The 21,978-nt window shown below is 32.9% G+C and overlaps 3 protein-coding genes across 3 annotated transcripts; 2 read left to right on the plus strand and 1 right to left on the minus strand.

Annotated features, from left to right (window-relative positions):
- Positions 1-296: 296 nt before the first annotated feature.
- On the plus strand, positions 297-15,450 carry LOC123705500 (ADP-ribosylation factor GTPase-activating protein 1). The gene is made up of 9 exons (XM_045654296.1): positions 297-512; positions 595-762; positions 969-1,082; positions 1,516-1,670; positions 2,478-2,595; positions 5,417-5,527; positions 6,722-6,855; positions 7,158-7,326; positions 13,470-15,450. Exons 1-8 carry the CDS (start codon positions 453-455, stop codon positions 7,318-7,320), a joined length of 1,023 nt encoding a protein of 340 aa, XP_045510252.1. The 5' UTR covers positions 297-452; the 3' UTR covers positions 7,321-7,326; positions 13,470-15,450.
- On the plus strand, positions 8,327-9,064 carry LOC123705490. The gene has a single exon (XM_045654273.1). It carries the CDS (start codon positions 8,327-8,329, stop codon positions 9,062-9,064), a length of 738 nt encoding a protein of 245 aa, XP_045510229.1.
- A 531-nt stretch (positions 15,451-15,981) lies between the features above and the next one.
- On the minus strand, positions 15,982-17,821 carry LOC123705501 (peroxisomal membrane protein PEX16). Its single transcript, XM_045654297.1, has one exon. It carries the CDS (start codon positions 17,540-17,542, stop codon positions 16,550-16,552), a length of 993 nt encoding a protein of 330 aa, XP_045510253.1. The 5' UTR covers positions 17,543-17,821; the 3' UTR covers positions 15,982-16,549.
- Between the last annotated feature and the right edge of the window lie 4,157 nt (positions 17,822-21,978).

Consider the following 21,978-nt stretch of genomic DNA (forward strand, 5'->3'; position numbering starts at 1 on the left):
CGTGGTATTCTTGGTGGTATTAAGTGCTAAGCAGTGCTTATTACACATTGCTATGTAAACTCCACTCGCTCTCACATGCCGATGCCGTGCAAACGACGTCATCAGCTAATTACTATGAAGCAAAGAGTAGTTTAATTAGAAGACAAGTGTAAGGCAAAGAAACATACCTGACATAATATTATACAATATATTTTTCGAGTGTTTCACTTTCATTTCTTATTTCTTGTTCAGAATCTGTACAGTATTTACTTTCTTTTATATATTACCTGTTCAAAATTGCCAAGTGGACTGTTTTGACAGTGACAGCAATGTCGTCGTCGGCAGATCAGTACCTAATCGCAGATTTTAAATCTGTTCATCTCGTATAGATATTTTATTGAAATAAAATATTTCATTGACTTGTGTCTATAATAATATAAATCGTTCTATTGTGCAATTCTTCTCTTAAGAAAATGGCGTCTCCAAGAACCCGCCGGAAATTAAATTTTATTCGTAACTTAAATGAAAACGACGTTGGTATTTTTGTTCCTAATTTTATCATAAATTGATTGATCTATAGCAACAATAATGTCATCTTTTTGCAATCTTCCGTAGAAATGTTTCGAGTGCGGTACCTTAAATCCCCAATGGGTGTCGGTTACCTACGGCATATGGATCTGCTTAGAATGTTCAGGCGTACATCGCAGCCTTGGAGTGCATCTTTCGTTTGTTCGCTCAGTCACTATGGACAAGTGGAAAGATATTGAGCTAGAAAAAATGATGGTACGTATTGTAGTTCTTATGGTTTCTGAAGTCCATTTTTCGTTTTTCGCTCGTTTTAGTTAGAGTCTGCCATTCATCATAATTATGTATGTGTACATCTGTTTTTTATTCTTTCACATACAACATATGCATCTTTGTCTGTATATTTCATTATGTTGCTATGCATTAATTTACATATTTCAAGATTTTTTACTAACATTATCCAGGTCGGAGGTAACTCCAAGGCCAGGGAATTCTTGGAGAGTCAAGGGGACTATTCGTCTGACATGAAGATCACACAGAAATACAACACTAAAGCAGCAGCTATGTATAGACAGAAGGTATCAATTAATCACTTCTAATACACTGTTTTTTTGTCTTCAACTATGTGATGTGATTTGACTATATAATAAATTCCCTTGCATAGTCTCAAATGTTCAATGTGACTGTAACATATTAGCATTTTCTCCCTCTTTTTCCCCTTTCAACACATGGTGCTTGTTACTAATAATATTTTAATAATTAATCAGTCAATTTTGATTTAAGTTGAATCTTTCTGATCCAAGATTGCCCTTACTGGGCATTTGAAAAGAAGCATTGTAGTTTTTACTAATATAGTAATTTTGTTAATCTTTAAAAATATAACAGCTATGTATTAATGCCAGTTAATTTTGGACTACGTAATAAGTTTATTGTCCCTGTAGACCCTGTAGTTCCTATTTTTTGTATAGTGCTTATATTTGCATACTTTTAAGATCTTTTGTTTACATATAGATAGCAGCTCTTGCTGAGGGAAAGGAATGGAGCCCAGCTGACTTCAAATCTGAGGTTGTAGAGAGACCCACGGAATGGAACCAGTCTCACAACTTCTATTCATCTGATGAAACTGGAATTCATTCAAGCGGTTCTGATAATAATATCAGCTATCAGTATGTATTCTTATGCAAAAAGCTTATTGTTCTGCGAATTGTATGTAAATCCTGTGAAGTTTCTTATTTTATATGCCCAATTGTCCTTATTTTAATTTATTTTTATAATAGTTATTATATCATATACTGCATAGAAAACTTATGTTGTATTGTTGTTTTTTAGAAAGACTAAAGACAAAATTAGATGAGATAGATTTGGAAAAATAATTTGCCGTGCTAAATCAATTACTAAAATCTTTAGTATAGTAGTAGTTTCGAAATTTCTTAGTTTATATTTCACCATGATGTTGAGTATAGATCCTTATTGCTGCTATTTTTATTTAAAAAATATAAAAACTTAAAAGAATATAGTCTACCTGGTCAGAGCCTGAAATACAGGTAGCTATTTATATATGGATTTTTTTTTGTTTTGTAGCTTATTATTTATATCATGACCTATAACATTTGTGTAACATACTAGTATTGACTTTTGACCTTTAACCTTTGGCTTTGTATTTTATCGATCAAGTGGGTGGAGACATTTATTTGATATAGTACTTATTTTAAATCATTCTATTTTAAACTACATGCTTTTCTGCGAAGTTACGTTTTTTTAATCGTTGAGTTTATTGAACAAAAAAAAAACAAATTTTTTGTCAACAACAAACATATTCATATTCAAAAAAATGCTTGTTATTTAGGTCTGTAGTAAAATAGTGTTAATAATTGGACATAAACATAGATAATGTTCAGAAAATGACTATAGATCAAAATTTTGTTAATTGATACATGTTAGAAATAAAATATTAATATCAAATACGTTTTTAGTAGCGAGTATGGCAGCAATCGCTACACTGGGTTCGGCAACACCAACTCTTACTCTACCCCGACCACTCCAGTGGCTGGCAACGAGATGGTCGAAGCTGCTCTCTCATCTTTATCCACTGTTTGTATATTATAGATATTTAATAAATATATATATGTATATATATATATATATATATATATATATAGCTTTCTGTCTGCGAAATATTTTCTCTACTCTATATACATTAAATTCTCACATTTTATTCTTTATGTACTTATAATTCTCATGTCACCCTTAATAATAAGAGTAAGGCAGAACAATGCCTGATGGGAAAGCTAGTAAAACTGACAACTTAATTTATTACACGAAATATAAAACTTTACTTATTACATGAGACCTTCCTCAAGAAACATATGTAATGGGTGAAAACAAAATGAATATTGGTGCAGTTTTTGAGTATATCCCTAACAGACAAACGCAGTGGAGGACTTTGTTTTATACTATAGTGACTAATGCATTTATAATCTATAGTAACTTTATAACAATTCTGAATCTGGTGAAATTACTTGATAAAAATTCCAATAAGAACGAGATGCCTCACTTCAGTAAAATCTAACCTTTATCACGCTCTAGCCTTCTCACTATCTTCAACCACGAAAATTATGTCAGCAAATTTTTATATTTGCTTTGCGACGTGCAGGAAAGACAAAAATAAATATACATAAAGTACATTTTCGCATTTATTATACATATTGCAAGGTATACCTTATGTGACTACATATTATACATATGTGTCTTATATATTGTATAAATGGATTTCAATTGACTGAGTGCTTGGTTGGGTCTTTTGTATCCATTATGTTTTCAATCCAGATCAACTCAGATGACCTATTTTAGATAAATGCAAATGTGCATAACAATACTTAGCCATATATATGTTACCTAGATGCATATTATATCATTTGAATGTTGTTTGTATTTGTTAAACTGAGCTACTAAATATTAAGTCTCTGTTAAGAAATTCCAAGCATTAAGATTGGTTCTATTTTCTGTTATTTATGGTTTATCTTTTGCTATACAGGGTGGAAGGTTAAGATGGGGCATGAAGGACAGGTACCTTAACCGTTGTAGCTACATGAAAACGTTCTTAGGAGACTATCCTTAAAATCATGAGAAATTTTAATCTGCATTCACAGATTTTTGAAAAAATGTACGGTCAGCAAGGAAATCGGCAGTTTTTAAAAAAAAATTTTTTGATGCCAATCGATCCAGTTTCTCATGGGGATCAAAACACTCTAAAAGACCAACTGAGGTATGAGTACTAGAAAAGTCAGAAATCGCGAAAAACTATTTCCACACATTCACTAAGAAAATAAGTGATTCAACAAAGATGCGCTAATAGAAAACTCCAAAGAGATTTTCAGGCTTCAATATTTTTTTGTTTCTGATTATTAAAACACATACTGATAATAAGAAGAAACATTAATTTAATTAAACGGTTGTCAAAGAAAATAAGAAATAACAAAATAATAACAAAAAGCAACATTTAAAGTGGTGATAATTCCAGAATTTCTGAAATAATTTACATAAAATGTATGATATGAGATGCTCAAAGTGGTCACCGTTTTGACGTAAACATAGGTTTGTTCGTTTTACTACTGAGCACGTAGCAGCCGACAACTTATTTGGGTGAATTCCGTAAAGTATTGCAGAAAGTGAATCTTTTAGTTCTTGAGCATTGTTGTATGATCTTTTATAAATTTCATTCTTTACATAGCCCCAGATGAAAAAATCTAGAGGTGTCAAGTTGGGGCTACGGGGCGGCCAGAGTGGCCGGATGGGACCATGTGTTGATGTGTGCCAATCCATTGTGCCCCAAATTGTTCATTTAGGTATGAGCGCGTTTGACGACTGTTGTGAGGTGGAGTACCATCTTGTTGAAAATAAATTTTTCGCAATTCTGACAGTGGTAAATCGTCTAATACATCCTCAAGATTTTTCAAAATGGTGTTGTTGTAGATTTCGGAGTTCAGGGTGCCTTCGTAAATCTGTACCAATACCACTTGATTGGACCTTACCTTACCTTTGCGTCGCTGCCATGTTATGCTGCTGTGCCTTTGTCTTTTTACTTGTTCATGAATGAAAATAGTTTTTCGCGATTTCTGACTTTTCTAGTACTCATACCTCAGTTGGTCTTTTAGAGTGTTTTGATCCCCATGAGAAACTGGATCGATTGGCATCAAAAAATTTTTTTTTTGAAAACTACCGATTTCCTTGCTGACCGTACATTTTTTCAAAAATCTGTGAATGCAGATTAAAATTTCTCAAGAATTTAAGGATAGTCTACTAAGAACGTTTTCATGTAGCTACAACGGTTAAGGTACCTGCCCTTCATGCCCCATCTTAACCTTCCACCCTGTATAATGGCTTAAAGAATAATATAATAATGGGCGATATTTCATATTAATTACACTGTGACTGGCTGTAACCAATTGTTGTAACAAAATTTATCAATCCAATCACCTGTTTTGGCGTGAAAAAGTAACTCCTTGTACATTATATATCGTCTATCCATCTTATTATACAACCTTTCGCGATTAGTTATGAAGACAGTAGTAGACTGACAATATTAAAAAAAGAATTTAGAGAAAGAAATTTAGAGAATAGAATTTTATTGCTATAAAACTTAATGTTGTATTATTATTGTATCCTATCCTGTTGGGTTGCCTCCTACCTGTTTTCTCTTAAATTTGTTTTATTTATGACTAGGTATCCGAGCGCAGCTTTGCTTGCTTTGTATAAAACTTTACAAATCATATTATACTTACTAAAACCTTGCTCAAGAACTACTCTATCCTTTAAAAAAAACTTAAATCCGTTGCGTAGTTTTAAAGATCTAAGAAGTGACTTTTTATACTATAATAAAGTGATTTATGTTGCTAAATAAATATTTTTATAGGGTTGGTCGTTATTCACTAAAGCGGCCCGCACCGCCACTGAGGGGGCTGTGCGCTACGGAGGCATTGCATCTCAGAAAGTGACTGAAATGGCTTCCACTGTCACTGAAAAGGTAAATATATAGAATAAATTTCAAGTAATAAAAAATGTACAACTTAAAAAATTATACATTGCCTTTTTTGTGAACTTTAAAGAAATGTTTTAGTTTGAAGGTCTTCAGTGATCGCTATGGGTCATGGTTTATTTCCTTTATAATTTTTTTTACAGTGATTTTATTCAATTATTTAATTACATTATAGCCTGTAACAGACACATACTTTTTTTTCAAATCGACTAATAATCTAAACTGATAAAAATTCCGCAACTTTACATCAATATTTCAAGATTGTAACATAATATTATGTTAGTCACATCACAATTTATGTTCAACCTTGGTGATTTATTTTTTCTGTATTATTAATATTATTGGTATAATATATATTATACTACATGTAAAAAGGTACATATTATATTTTTATTAACAAATAAAAACAAGGATTCTGTTTTGCAATCCAACTGATTTTAAACATGCATTTATCATTTATGAGAAAGCTACTTATTTAATTTCCACTAATTTTTTTTCAGGTTAACTCGAGGTTTATATTTTTAATTGGGTTATAAAAAATAATGGTTTATTGAATTACATACTGAAAGAATAAAATAGGCCAATAGTAGTACCGTTTCTACCCAATTATGGCGAACATTAGCATCACTTTCACTTCTATCTAACAAAATATAAGTGTGAAAGTGTTTTGAATAAGTATGGCTCAATCATGACTAACCTTGATTTGATTTTTAGAGAAGGAAGAAATATAAATACCGTGCGTTAAATGAATAAACAGTATGTTCATAGATCAGCTATTTTTATTTTTTATAATTATATAAAGATATAATCTTAAAGCGCGTTCAATGGAATAAAACTTAAAGTTATATCCATATCATTAATGTTGTGGATTAGATCCCTAATTTGACTGGTTGACTTATGAGGAAATCATAGTTTGTAATGTTTTCATCGTTCCTCCTTTATTTTCTACACAATCGATTATAAAAGTAAAGTTAAATAATAATAAAATACTTTACACTGGCATATGAATTTTCAAACATTTTTGAGTTTATCTATTCATAAAATCAAATTAAATACATAGATACGTCCGCGTTGTCCAAATTATATACTAATTCCTCGAGAACCACGTACGATATCCAAGGTTCTCAAGGAATCGATAAAATAGTAGCTATGAACAAAAAAATACTTATATTTTTAATGAAGGTAAACAACCGTGGCGGTTGGAGCTCGTTGGGCGGGACTACGGAGCTACGCCGTGCGAGCAACTCCGGGATGAACAACCAGCCGCAAAGCTATGGAGCCATGAAGAATTCCACCTCGGAGCCGTACTCTAAGTGGTAAATTACATTCACAAAATGATCTGCCACTTACTAATTCATTTATTACAAAAATATTATAAATGAAGATCAGAGTTGATCAAATTTTAACAAACTTCACATAAACCTATCTACTTAATATCCTCTTCACAAATGATACCTTTTGTTGCTTTTTTTTTTGCTTTATACATTCATGTTTGTACAATAAATAAATAAATAAGCCGAACCTAAAAATTTGGTTAGATTAGGTGAGTCCGTTCTTGAGTTATAAAATTACAGCGAAAAGCATTGATTTTTGTATATTTTTATACATTATATTATAGGAACGAGCAAACCCAGCCGTGGAAGGAGTCGGTGACGACCCGCAACAACCTGGACACCCGCGATCTGTCGCAGGTGGGCATCTCGAGCCCACCGCCCGACGTGAAGAACATCAAGATCAAGAAGAAAGGCGATGACGACTCATGGGACTGGCTGAACAACTAAGATCTGGTAAATAGTAAATACCACCACTGGCCTGGCCTTTCCCGTGGTATACAGAGACTTGATAAGTGTATTAGGGTGTTTGATTATTATACGCGAGTATTATACATTTGGAAATTAAAGACTTTTTAACGGATTTTAAACGCGATTGTGTCTCCCCGTGACCACGCTCGCGGTAAATTGTTCGAAACGTCGGGAAAAATAATATAATGAATAAATCGCGTTTAAAATCCGTTAAAAAGTCCTCAATATCTAGATGTATTAGAGTTGAATGAGTGAGAATGAGCTATCATTTGGAGTATCATTGTTGTGTGACAGTTAGAGTGACACTTCTAGTCTCAGTAAAAAAAAAGTTTTCAAAATAGTAAACTTTATGCTATACGCTTCATTGTGTGTTTTTTAAAAAGACTTTCATGTGTTTCATAACGTCTAGTGTTATCCTATCGATCGAGTATATACTTTGTGTGTTAACAGTGTAAACAGTTATCAGCTGTGAATCAGCTGTTTTTACAAGTACCGACAACTTTGTGTTTTGTGCTTAAAGGTATTTAACGGTTTGGTGCTATAATTTTAATTTGACAAACTTTTTCTGACTGTGGTACACTGTTTATATAATAACAGCTGTAAATACTACATTATTATCATAAAATCATACCTATTTAAAAAAGTACGATAATATTACATTCAATTAAGTACGAACTATTATTAATATTGCTGCCCTCTTGTGAACCTTACCCGAACTCATCAAGTGACAATAATTATAGATCCAGTAATTATGGCCAATAAATGCACTAACTGTGGTAAATTCTACTCGTTGGCAACAGATGGCGCCAAGTGTACCAAATGCAGCAACTTATTTCACAAACAATGCAATAACATTAGCCCCAAGTCCCTTTCGAATGGGAAATGGGTATGCAAAATATGCAAAAATAAAATTCAAAAAACGGCTGAAAACTTACACTCACAGGAAGATAGTAGTGCCGATAGTTTTGAGGATGCTCCGGATAATATGTCATGCCTTGCACAGGAGATCAAATTACTTCGTTCTGAACTATCTAGTTTTCGGCAAGAGATGTCCAAAATAAGTACGGTTATGGCGGAATATGATAAAAGGCTCGACTGTTTTGAGGAGCGGCTAGATCGTATAGAATGTACCTTGTCTGTTTCGCAGTCTCAAACACAGGAGCCTAGCGATGTAACTAAAAAAATAGATTCTTTAAAATCACGTCTTAATGATTCCGAGCAATACAATCTACTTAACGACATAGAAATAGCGGGCGTCCCCGAAACAAAAGGTGAAAACCTCCTGCACCTAACTATAACATTGGCTCAAAAAATAGGTTTATCACTAGATGAACGGGATATCGTCAATGTCTACCGTACTGGCACTCGTAAAAATCTTGAGGAGCAAAATACCAGTAGTGATCGCATAGCGGCCGCACGTCCGCGGCCGATCGTCGTGCGGCTAACCCGCCACCACCTACGCAACGAGTTGATACGCGCGGCGCGAGTGCGGCGCGGGGCGGACACCGCCGGCCTGGTCGCCGGCGAGCCTCGCCGCTTCTACGTCAATGAGCACCTGACGCGCACCAACCGCTGGTTGTTCCATCTGGCGCGCGAGCAACAGCGCGCTAAACACTGGAGCTATGTGTGGACGCGTGGCGGCCGTACTTACGTCAGACGCGATCAACACTCAAAGTATTTTATTGTTTCTTCCGAAGATGATATTAATAAGATTTTTGGCTAATGTTTAGTTTGTGCCTAAGAACAAATGCAAGAGACTCTATTGACAGGTGTTATGTTTTTCATGGTATAACGCAGGATTATCCGTATCATTTTAATATATTAATGTGTAATAAAATAATAGCTTGCAGAGTTTTAAAAATCAACTATCTAGACGGTATATATATGAATATGCATAAATATTGTGAAAAAAGTTCAATTTGTCATATAAAAAGTAGTCAAAATTTAGTTGTTTTGTTTCACGGGCTTCTAATTCTATATTCTAGTAGTACAATAAACCTTTTAAGACTTTGTTATGATATTTTGTTGTATTTAATTATAGAACGTTATTTTAAGAAAGAAATTGTAATAAATTTTATGTATTTTAAACGTACCTACCTATTAAATTTGTGTATAATAGTATCCATTATCATAATATTATTATTATACTTGTTTTGTTTATGCTTTAATTGTGAAACAGTCATGCTACTTTATAAATTAAGTGAAAGATTAAAAAAAATTGTTACATTTCATCCTATATTCGTTAAAATCATAAATTTTCATATTGTCTTTCTTTGTCTACCTACCGTTGTTGTTGTTTGTTTTATTGTGTTTTATGTAACTTGTGCCTCAATGTTTTTGTTTAGTTTAATATATTTTTATGTCTATGTTCTCATAATGTACGGTAGGGATGTCCAATGCTTAATAATTATGATATATGCAATATTAGTGCAAGTATCGTTTTTAAACTATTTTCATATCATATTTTCAAACCTAATTTACACTACTACTAGTTTAAGTATATTATATCATATTAATTCTCATCATAATATAATTCATAATGACTTCTAAAGGATCAAAATTATGTGTTGGGCTTTTAAATCCCGGTTCACTATGTACAAAACACGACGAGTTCCTTGTGGCGATGGAGCGTCATAACGTAGACATCATGGCTATAAACGAAACCTGGTTACGAGCGGGTGAAGATGGGCGTGCGCCTGCCGTACCTGGTTACAGACTGCGTCACATACCGCGACCGACTAGTGTCCGTACTCGCGGCGGGGGTGTTGGATTCTATATTAGAGAAGGTATATCGGTTCGGATAATGTCTCACCCCGTCGTTGACACTGTCGAACAGATGTGGCTGCATTTGTCCCTTAATGGTCAGGAAACTATCGTTGGTACAGCATATCGGCCGCCTTGGTTGGACATCAACACGTTTTTAGATGCTTTGATAGATTCAATTAGTTCTTTTACATGGTACGATAATCTTGTAGTTTTGGGTGATTTTAATGTGAACCTATTAAATAGTGATAATGTTAACAGTAAAAGAGTTGCAAGTTTTCTTCAAACTTTTAATCTTATACAACATGTTTCTCAGCCCACGCATTTTACGGATTCTAGCGAAACTTTACTTGATTTAATATGTACTAATATGCCTGTTCAAAATATTGTGATTAATTATATTGAGGAACTTAGCCATCATGCATTCTTATCGTGTGCACTTAATATTTCTAAACAAAAAGTTTTGCATAAATATATCACCTTTAGACCGATTCAAAATATTAATAATGATGAATTTAACAAATCTTTGCAAATAATCAACTGGTCTTCGTTGCTTGCACTTGATAACGTGGATGAACTAGTGAACAAATTCACGTCGTACATTAAATCGCTCTTTGACGTTCATGCACCCGCCAAGAAAATACGTGTGAAAAACAAGCAACCGCCGTGGATAACATTTAATATTAAAAAGATGTTTCGACTACGCGATGAAGCTCGAAATAAAGCACGACTAACGAAAACAGATTCACATAAAAAATTCTATATTGATTTAAAAAAATATGCAAGTATGGCATTGGAGCGTGAAAAAAAAGCGTACTTTGATTTATTTATCAATGCAAATCTGAGAAAGCCTAAAATTATGTGGAAACATATTAAGGAAAACACGGGTATAAACACAAAGAAACAGCCTTTACTTACTGGTCATCTTGGAAATCCTGATGTTCTAAACAATCATTTCCTTGATGTCCCTGGAAATAACTTACAGTTGTCCACGCTAACTTACTATGAGTTCCATCGCCACGGTGATACTTCTTTCTCCTTTAAACCTGTAAATGAGACGACTGTGCTACGTACTATTCAGGAACTCAAATCACAAGCTGTTGGAGTCGATGATATCTCATTAGATATGTTCAAGCTTACACTCCCAGCATCTCTGTCAACTATAACCTACATCATAAATCTATCATTTGCATCTGGTGCCTTCCCAAGTCTGTGGCGAAACGCGCTTGTACATCCCATCCCTAAAATTGATAATCCGCTGGATTTGAAGGATCTCCGACCAATCAGCATATTACCATGCCTATCGAAGATTCTGGAAAAAATAGTACACAAACAGTTAATGGATTATTTAGAAAAATATCTTACCTGATCGTCAGTCTGGTTTCAGGAAACGCAAAGGTACAACTACAGCTGTGACTGATGTGATGGATGATATTCTTTGCGCACAAGATGAAGGGAAAGGTACAGTGCTTGTACTGTTGGACTACTCAAGAGCTTTTGATACTATAAATACTTCACTTCTGTTATCCAAACTGACATATTATGGTTTAAGTCCACCTACTATAAATTGGTTTAATAGCTACTTGAGTGGTCGAACACAAAGAGTATCAGTTGCAATGGAGGATGGTAGTATCAGGTTGTCAGAATGCAAAACAGTAACAAAAGGGGTTCCTCAAGGCTCTATTTTAGGACCCCTTTTGTTCATATTATATAGTGCCGATATTGTAAAGCAAATAAAATCATGCAAATATCACATATATGCTGACGATGTTCAGCTTTTTACCTCCTTTTACCCAGATGAAACATGTTCCGCAATAAACAATTTAAACTTGGACTTAGCTTCAATATTCGCATGGTCAAGCCGAAATTCACTTGTACTGAATCCTAATAAGTCGAAGTTCATGGTTCTAGGCACACCTAAAGTAGTTAGCTCCATCCAAAATCGTCTCATTCCCGTAACTATTAATAACGAAGTCATAAAACGTGTTGCGGAAGCCCGAAACTTGGGGATCATTTTTGACGAAAATCTACGATTTGAAAAATATATTAATATTACAGTAGCTAACTGTTTCTATCGTTTAAAAATTCTGTACCGAATTAGGAAATATCTTAATACGGAACTTCGTGTAAGGCTTTGTGACAGCCTAGTCCTATCTAAATTTAATTACATGGATGTGGTATATGGTAGGCGGATTTTGAAGCGAACGAAACGAGCAATACAGCGCGTTCAAAACGCATGTGCCCGGTTCTGTTGGAACATTCCTCCACGGGAGCACATTACGCCATTTTTAAACAAAGCCTGTTTGTTAAATATGGAAAATCGACGACGACTCCATTTCGCCTCGTTCCTTTTCGATATTGTTAAGTTTGAATCTCCTCTATACCTCTATCAAAAGTTGGTTTGGATGGGAGATCATCAGGCAGTGTACAAAACGAGACAAGCAGCGACTAAACTGATGATTCCTAAACACCACTCTGCCAGTTTTCGGGGAAGCTTCAAATACAGTGCCACTAAGTGTTGGAACAATTTACCACCGCCGCTTCCTAGCCTTCGCGCGGTTGAGAACTTTAAAAAAAAATACACAGTTATATTACTAGAGAAACAGATCCAACCTTAGTGGCTACTGATGATGATTATCTCTATTTATAATATATATGTAGGTGTATCTATCAAATGTAATAAATATTGAATATACGTTAATTATACTTTCTTTTGTATATTTATTACTACTTATATTATATTTATTCTATTAATTTTTGTTTTATCTCTGCACATAGACGTATTATTTTAATTGTTCATATTTATTATTTATATGTATTTTAATATTTTATTACTGTAACGGAGGTCACTCTGATTATTGCGACAACATTTAGGGGCCACTGAAAACCAGCGCTGTGCGTGCATTTCTGTCGTACAGTATTTAGCTGAGTTGGTCACCCTTTTTCGAGGACATCCTACCGTGCAAATTTCGTTTTATTTTTTATTTTTTCTCTTTATTATTTTACTTTTTTATTGTTTTGTTTATCATGTTTTTAAGACTTTGTTTGATTATGTCCTTGAAATAAATGTTTTTTCTTTCTTTCTTTCTTTCTTTCTTTCTTAAAAAATGTAAACATAACCTGGCCGAACTTATCAGTTTCAGAAATATTAGACTTGTTAACAGTTTTTTGAAAATTTACCAAATTCTTAGGGAAAACGATAAAATGTAATAAAAACTTTTTACAGCTAGCAAAATACCAAATTTTATTATAAACGGTTGAGTAGTTTTTCCGTGAAAGAATAACAAACATCCATCCATCCTCACTATCTTTCGTATTTATAATAGTAGTAGGATTATAAGTTTTAATATCATAATTTGTTTCAGAAAAATTCGTTCATCGCAACAGCAGGCATCTGTTTACATTGATATAATATGTTTATTAGTAATTTTAAGTCCATCACACAATTTTTACACTTTTGGATTTGTGTTACTGATTTTACAAGATCTTTGCATTATTTGTAATTTTTATTGTATTAATGCAATTATTAAATTTCTTAAAATTTTGAACAACATTCCTACAGGACATAAAAAGTCAGTGTATAAAAATAGTATGCATGAGAATATTTTACGATTATTCATCATTGAAGACCACACTTTGGTGGTCAATTTTAAGACATACAGCGTAATCTTTATTTCATTAAATATTTTATGAGCCAAGTATGATAAAAGCTATCTCTTAATTTTTACATTACTAAAACACTAGCACAGAGCACTATCAACTATTTAAAGTGCATTGGGGTTATATTGATATAAGTATTAATCTAGAAAAATGTTTAGATGAAAGATTGTTCTGCAGTATCATACTTGATGGCTTAGATTTTAGGTGCCATTATAGAGTTAATTTTAATAAACTAACCTAGTAGAACAAGCCAATCATAAATTTCTTTTTATAACCCCAATACACTTAATATTTTTAATTACGTAATTATAATGAAAAAGTAGACTAGTTCTTGTCCTGGACGTAGCTTAGGTCTTCTTAGGGATGTGGCAAAGGCCATTACTATAACTATTACTTTAGTGAATGCATATTAATTAGACTTTTATTTCGGAAATCATGAATACTTAGTCAATATACGCTCAAATACGTTTCTTTCTATATGGGATTAGCTATCTCGGTCCCAATATAGCTACGCCGCTGGCAGCCCCAAAAAATAAATAAATTCAATCTAATTTGAAAGAAAAGAATTCCCTAATATAATATGTTTTGAAAAAATAACTGTTTTAATGAGTGTATACCTAATATTAAATAGCATAATGCGAATAAAATTTATTTACAGTAATTTAATAGTTTTACATGATTCATGAATATATATTTTAATTATTAAAAATTATGCTTTTCATATTTTATATGTAGCTATATTTAATTGAGAGACTAAGGTGCTTTTTGGGATATGAAAATATGAAAGAATTTGAATAAATATAAAACTTATTTACTATGCTTAAAACTACGCAATTAATTTTTGGAGAGCCCGTTTTTATCTTTTATTATCGTACACTAAACAATCAAGTCAGTATTTAGATAAAAACCACTTGATTTATAAACTGATAAAATATCTTTGCAAAAAATTTCATCCGCCAATTATGCGACCGTTTATGTAAGTTATTATTAAATGGCACTAAATCATAATCCATTATTGTGTTAAGTATTTTGTATAACTACGTACAAATCTATGTTAGGAATAAGTTAAATTATAGGCGTAGCAGCGGACTTAAAAAATGTGTAAACAACATGGAAGTAATAATTTTGTTGTATTAATTAATATCTTTTTTTTTGTAGCTTTTGGCATTTCAAATGTATAAAGAATTATAGATATTATATTGTTTGAGGCTAGAAATTCTGTTACAGTATTATAACTGGAATGAATATTGCTACGCCTGTGATCAAAGTTTTTTTTTTATGCTTTAATCATCTTTAGATAAATTAGAATAGTTAGGAAAATTGTTTATATTATTCAATTATATATTTTGGGTCAGGATAATATAAGTTTAAACACATAATATGTATGACTAATTAAGTAACTAACAACTAAGAAATTTTTTGTCCCAATGAGATTAAGGGCCTTCTATTGGATTTGATGAATAAATACATTGCATCCTTGTTGGAATGTCATTGTTCTCAATTTTAATTTACAGTGGAGTTTGACATCACATTTATGAACTATTGTAAACAATGCTGTACTTTGATGAAATTAATACATATTATACTAATCCCAAATAGGATAAGATGAAAAGTTCGGATGGCCCTATGCAAATTAATGTGTATCTACTGTATTGGTTGAAAATATAATAAAATACAATAAAATTGCAAAGTGATTTTATTTATCCCATGAATATACCTGATTAAAGTTCTCTTAGTCACTATACCCGGCCGCGGCGCGGCGAATGATGATTCCTATGACACTGACAGTTATTCTCAAGAGACAAACTTGTAATGGCGTCACCATTAAATTAGAAACGTATTGGAGGCGTCTAAAAATAGCATTTATTAATTTTTACGTAGCTTTATGCCATTACAATGATATTCCGTTGGAATTATAACAATTCTTAACATTTACGAGAAATTATATCAATCTGACTTTACGTTTACGTCCTACAAAACTTACATCGTTGGCATTTATCGACTAGTGCGGAGAGTATCGATAAACAAATTTCGATAATGAAAACGAGTTCACATTTTTTCCATGCTTATTTAGTTCATTCACTATTGAATGGAACAGAAGATCGCAGCATAATTAATTAATTACCGTTCGCGTTAATTTTCTTACCTATGATGATATAAGTTTTTTAGACAAATTAAATGGGCTTCCATTTTCATGATAAAATAATATACACAGTGTTAAACGGGTTAAAAATTACGTGAAAATGATAAGGCGCATTTTTATTTTTCTAAATTTCTATGCTAAAAACCTAAATTAATACAACAACATAATAGACGTTAAAAATTTTAGTTAAAAATTCATTTTATAATATTTGTAAAAACATGTTTACCGACGGGGCTGAATACAAACCACGCCTTTGCCTATAAAATAGTAAAGTATCGACACGACCCATCATACGAGCAATCACTAAGACGAACTGTCATAGGGATCATCATTCGCCGCGCCGGGTATATTTACCATATCCATGACAACTGATAAATACAGAAAAGGGAACTCCATAGGACCTGCTTCTAAAATATAAATAGGTAACCAAAAATGTTACATGTGTAAATCACAACATCAATATGAATATGGTATAAATATTTTGTACAAGATATCTTGTAAATACCTCACTTACACATTATTACAGAAACAGAAATACATAACCATTTATAAATTTGGCTTTCAATACATTATAAAATGTAAACCTAGTTGTTAACTTAAAAATATGTTGATATAAAACTAACAAGATATAAAACCATTTTCCTACATAGCCCACATATAGAAGTAAATATCTTGCCAATGGTTCAAATATTGCAAGATTGGCCCACACACAAAGGACATTGCTGGTATTGTATTTGATGTCGATTTTAAGAAGTTTTCAATGACATTTTTGGAATAACCATTGTACATTGGACTTCTCATCAAGTAAAGTACAAGGCTGAGCTTTCTGCGGCTTATTTCTAACCTTTGGTCATAGTTCAACTCTTCCATGTGCCGATTATACAGCCTGAAACTCGCAACATCCAAACCTAAAGCTATCAGCCACTGTTTCCAAGACTTTGTACCAAAAACTTTCATTGCAGCCAGATGTATTATTGGTTTTAACAAATGGAGTAATTCAGCATTCTTCAAGTCTTTTATTTGCAATGTGGAATGTATAGTTTCATCCTTTATCTTAATTGGCTGCCAATCCCGTAGACCTACAGGTGGTGCACCTTCTACACGGCGAATCACTCTCCCTGATCTTTTCAATGTGAAAAATTCATTTGAATTGTCTTCAGATTCCATAGCCTCTGATACTCTTTTCTTTCTTTGTAAGGCTGGTATTGGAGGATGCTGAATTGTGATTTCTTTGAATCTGTACAATAGCACTAAAGCTGAGGAACACTTAAATAGTTGTAAGATTGTGGCTGCCGTCCATTTACCTCTTGTTCCCCATTTCTGCCTCACAACTAGTTCAACAAATACTTCACAATAGTGAGTAATTGTCAACCATAACTTTATTTGTTCTTGTAAACTGTAGTGTGGTATATCATTGCCGTAAGCATCTTTTATGATTTTGTCATTAAATAATGATAATAGTTTTGATAAGGCATACACGAGTTCAGACACAATTGGTGATTTATTAATTTTCCCAGCTATAAAGTACGAGGACCATGTCGCTACAGTTTCTACATCTGTTACGAGACTGGGATTCTTTATAACCCATTTTTGGTACGAACTAAATAGCTCTTTCAAGGAGAATTTTCTGTCCATCTTACCGGCTTTCAGATCTCCGCTTCTCCGTTCTCGTCGCAATGTATTGATTGTTTAACAGGCTAGTTACTCGATGACAGGAAAAAACATTTCATTTAATTAAAATACGTTTTAATGATTATTGCCTAATATGAGGTACAAGCGAAGAATATAATATCATTTTCCTTAAGACAAGACGACAATTAAATTAAAAGGAATATATTAATAATTGTTTGTAAAACAGTGTGAGAGCTGAGGTCCGAGGGCGAGCACACAAATGACATAATGTATAGATGCAAAATGCAAATGACCACAGTCCACAGATCAAATGAGAATGACAAAGTACGAACCTTGGTACGAACCAATGTACGAACACGGAACACGCACAGATTAGCAATATTTACCAAGTAGATGTCAGACTGACGAGAACACTAAACACTTGACCTCAAGAAGCTTATAATAATATATTTTAATCACTTACCTAATACATCTTTTTTTTTTTTTTTCAAGTGGGGAAATCTTGCCTAAGATACCCACGGCTCCCGGGGAAGGAGCCGTGGGTTATGTCGGATTCCTACCGACCAAAACCCCACCGTGTACCAACGCGCTGCTTTAGACGGGATGCGGGTACACATTCGCAATCTTCCGTTGGTAGTTAGACTACCAATGCGGGCGGAAATCTAGTTAGATATATAATTTTTATAAAAATATAATATATCTGAATACATCGATTCCAATCCTAAACCAATAATAAAATTAGAATGTCTGTTTTTAACATTGAAATAAACGATGTTTTATTTCACTGACTGTAGCTGTTGTTTTAAAGAGTAAAGCCCCCAGTACACAATGGCCTATGCTGATCCTTTGCATGCCATAGCCATCGTGTACACGGGGCAATTGTATATGATGGCGGGCAATTGTCTGTCGTGGCGCGCAATCGGGGAGTTGTCGGTCGGTGAAAACGTGGTGAAAACAGAATGAAAATCGTTTAAAAATTGGTTTTTGAGTTTTTCGCGAAAAGAGAGACAGACAGACATGCGGAGGACTTTGTTGTATATTTTAAACACAGTTTTGAACAATTACTTAATATTCTTTAACATAAAATATACTGGAAGGAGATACTATGATTAAATACATCACCAAGACAACTTACAAATGACCACACCTTGGACCACACTATAATGACGAGTTCGATCTTTCCTAAGGATTACCAGCGCCGATAAGCGCCGATAAGCGCTTATAAGTTTCAAGCTTTCTTTCTGAATACGCCCTATGGATCTTTCTTTTTGACACTGGCAATATCTTCTTGACTTACCAGAAAAAAAAGTCGTCCTTTGAAGTTTGATCTTTGGTCTTCTGTAGAGTGTTACGTAGTAACTAATACCTAATCTGTGGCAGAGTGTAGACGACTAGACCAAGAAGCTTATATCTAATACACTGGAGATTGCACTATGACCATTGACTTGTCACAAGAAAATATAACCTTGAATGACGTCAGTGTTGTTTTTTGTCTCTTTCTGTGGGTGACCACACTGGTTTGTATATTCAGGATTTTTCGAAATAGAAAAAACTAAAAATCATGGTCTATAAATAATAACGACATATATTTTTAACAGTATTATTTATATTATAATATTACTGGCCATACTTTATAGGTACATACAATTTTAATTGGTATAGAATGATAGTTTTAAATAACTCTTGGCTACAAAGCCTGGATATGAACCGATATATAGCATTAACATCCTTTGTAAATAGAGGAAAGTTGTGTTTTGCATCAGATGCTGTTTACCAAATTGTAAGCTACTCAGATCTTTCTTTTTAAACGCGTTGCTTCGACGGGTCAATTTCAAGCCAAAATCATCAAAGAAAAACTGTTTATAATAAACGCCTTGCACAACTAAGTTTATTTTTCAAAAGGTATTTTTTTCGGGGTCGTAATCCTCAGTAATTTTACCCTTGATGGGCACGTATATATTTCTTTTTATTTTCCTTTTTGGAAAGCTGAAATACCTAAAACAAAAAATATGAGGTAAGTTAAAAAAGTATAAATTTCAATGTAAAAACGAACAATCTTAGAATTACATATTATGAGTGCAATACCGATGTCGAGTGTTGTTTCATTACTAGTAAAAATCTTGAAAATGGTGTTCTAAATCTCATCATAATATTGTTATTACAATATATTCTCTTCACTATCCATAAAAACTCGTCATCATGGTTACCTTACTTGTTTATTTTGTTTATTGAAAACTTGTTGAAAAATGATTAAGTATTAGGAAAATAACAAATTTAACATGACTGCTTTCTAAAATGATGCAAAATTTTACAATTTTTGCCATTGAAATGATTCTTAACAGGTAAATGCAGCAGTATTGAGGAATATTGTAAATAACGTAAATATACACTTGCCTGTGAAATTCTATGCCAGAATTTGGTGTCCAAACACTTCTGCAATTTTTCACAATGCAATACATTATTTATATTCGGAAAATATTTATTAAATACGCAACAATATTAACTTAAATATTCGAAGCGACGCAATTTTTTTGACACTTATGCCATATTGTCAAAGTGAGAGTTGCTACCAAGAAGCTTATATCTAATACACTGGAGATTTCGGTATGAACATTGACGTGTAACAAGAAAATATTGCCCAGTTCATGTTTTTTATCACTTTCACACCTAACTTGGTATTGCCCCTGTTAATACGAAGTTTTCCCAAGGCTACTATGTATGCTGTAATATTCTGTGCAAAAGGTTAGTTTTTGTACATGAGTTTGTTGATAAATTGCCAACAACGTCATTCAGAAGCATTGTTGGATGAGACAATTATTATTTATGCTAAATAAACTAAGTATCTGAACCAATTATTAAAAAGCGATACTCCCTGATTATGGGTAGTCACCATAATAAAATTGTAGCAACTCTCACTTTGTCAATATGGCATGTGTGTCAAAAAAATTGCGTCGCTTCGAATATTTAAGTTAATATTGTTGCTTATTTAATGAATATTTTCCGAATATAAAGAATGCATTGTATTGTGCAAAATTGCAGAAGTGTTTGGACACCAAATTCTGGCATAGAATTTCACAGGCAAGTGTATATTTACGTTATTTACAATATTCCTCAATACTCCTGCATTTACCTGTTTAGAATCATTTCAATGGCAAAAATTGTCTAATTTAGCATCATTTTAGTAAGCAGTCATGTTAAATTTGATAATTCCCTAATACTTTATCATTTTTCAACAAGTTTTCAATAAACAGATTTAACAAGTAAGGTAACCATGATGACGAGTTTTTATGGATAGCGAAGAGAATATATTGTAATAACAATATTATGATGAAAATTTAGAACACCATTTTAAAGATTGTTACTAGTAATGAAACAACACATGACATCGGTATTGCACTCACATGTAGTTATAAGATTGTTCGTTTTTACATTGAAATTTATACTTTTTTAACTTACCTCATATTTTTTTGTTTTACGTATTTCAGCTTTCCAAAAAGTAAAATAAAAAGAAATATATGTGCCCCTCAAGGTTACTGAGGATTACGACCCAGAAAAAAATACCTTTTGAAAAATAAACTTTGTAAAGTTAGCTGAAATTTGTGCAAGGCTGCTATAAACAGTTTTTCTTTGATGATTCTGGCTTGAAATTGACCCGTCGAAGCAACGCGTTTAAAAAGAAGATCTGAGTAGCTAACAATTTGGTAAACAGCATCTGATGCAAAACACAACTTTCCTCTATTTACAAAGGATGTTAATGCTATATATCGGTTCATATCCAAGCTTTGTAGCCAAAAGTTATTTATAACTATCATTCTATACCAATTAAAATTGTATGTACCTACCTATAAAGTATGACCATAATATTATAATATAAATACTGTTAAAAATATATGTCGTTATTATTTATAGACCATGATTTTTAGTTTTTTCTATTTTGAAAAATCCTGAATTTACAAACCAGCGTGGTCACTCGACAGAAAGAGACAAAAAACATGACTGACGTCATTGAATGTCATAGTTTCTTGTTTCAAGTTAATGGTCATAGTGCAATCTCCAGTGTATTAGAGGATATAAGCTTCTTGGTTGCTACAATTTTATTATGGTAACTACCCATAATCAGGGAGTATCGCTTTTTAATAATTGGTCCGATACTTATTTTATTTAGCAGAAATAATAATTGTCTCATCCAACAATGCTTCTGAATGACGTTGTTGGCAATTTATCAACAAACTCATGTACAAAAACTAACCTTTTGCACAGAATATTACGGCATACATAGTAGCCTTGGGAAAACTTCGTATTAACAGTGGCAATACCAAGTTAGGTGTGAAAGTGATAAAACACAACAATTTTCTTGTTACACGTCAAATGTTCATACCTGTGGTTCATACCGAAATCTCCAGTGTATAAGTTATAAGCTTCTTGCTGTAGACTATAGA

Source organism: Colias croceus, chromosome Z (genome assembly GCF_905220415.1).
Source record: "Colias croceus chromosome Z, ilColCroc2.1".
In the NCBI taxonomy this organism is placed as follows: Eukaryota; Metazoa; Arthropoda; class Insecta; order Lepidoptera; family Pieridae; genus Colias; species Colias croceus.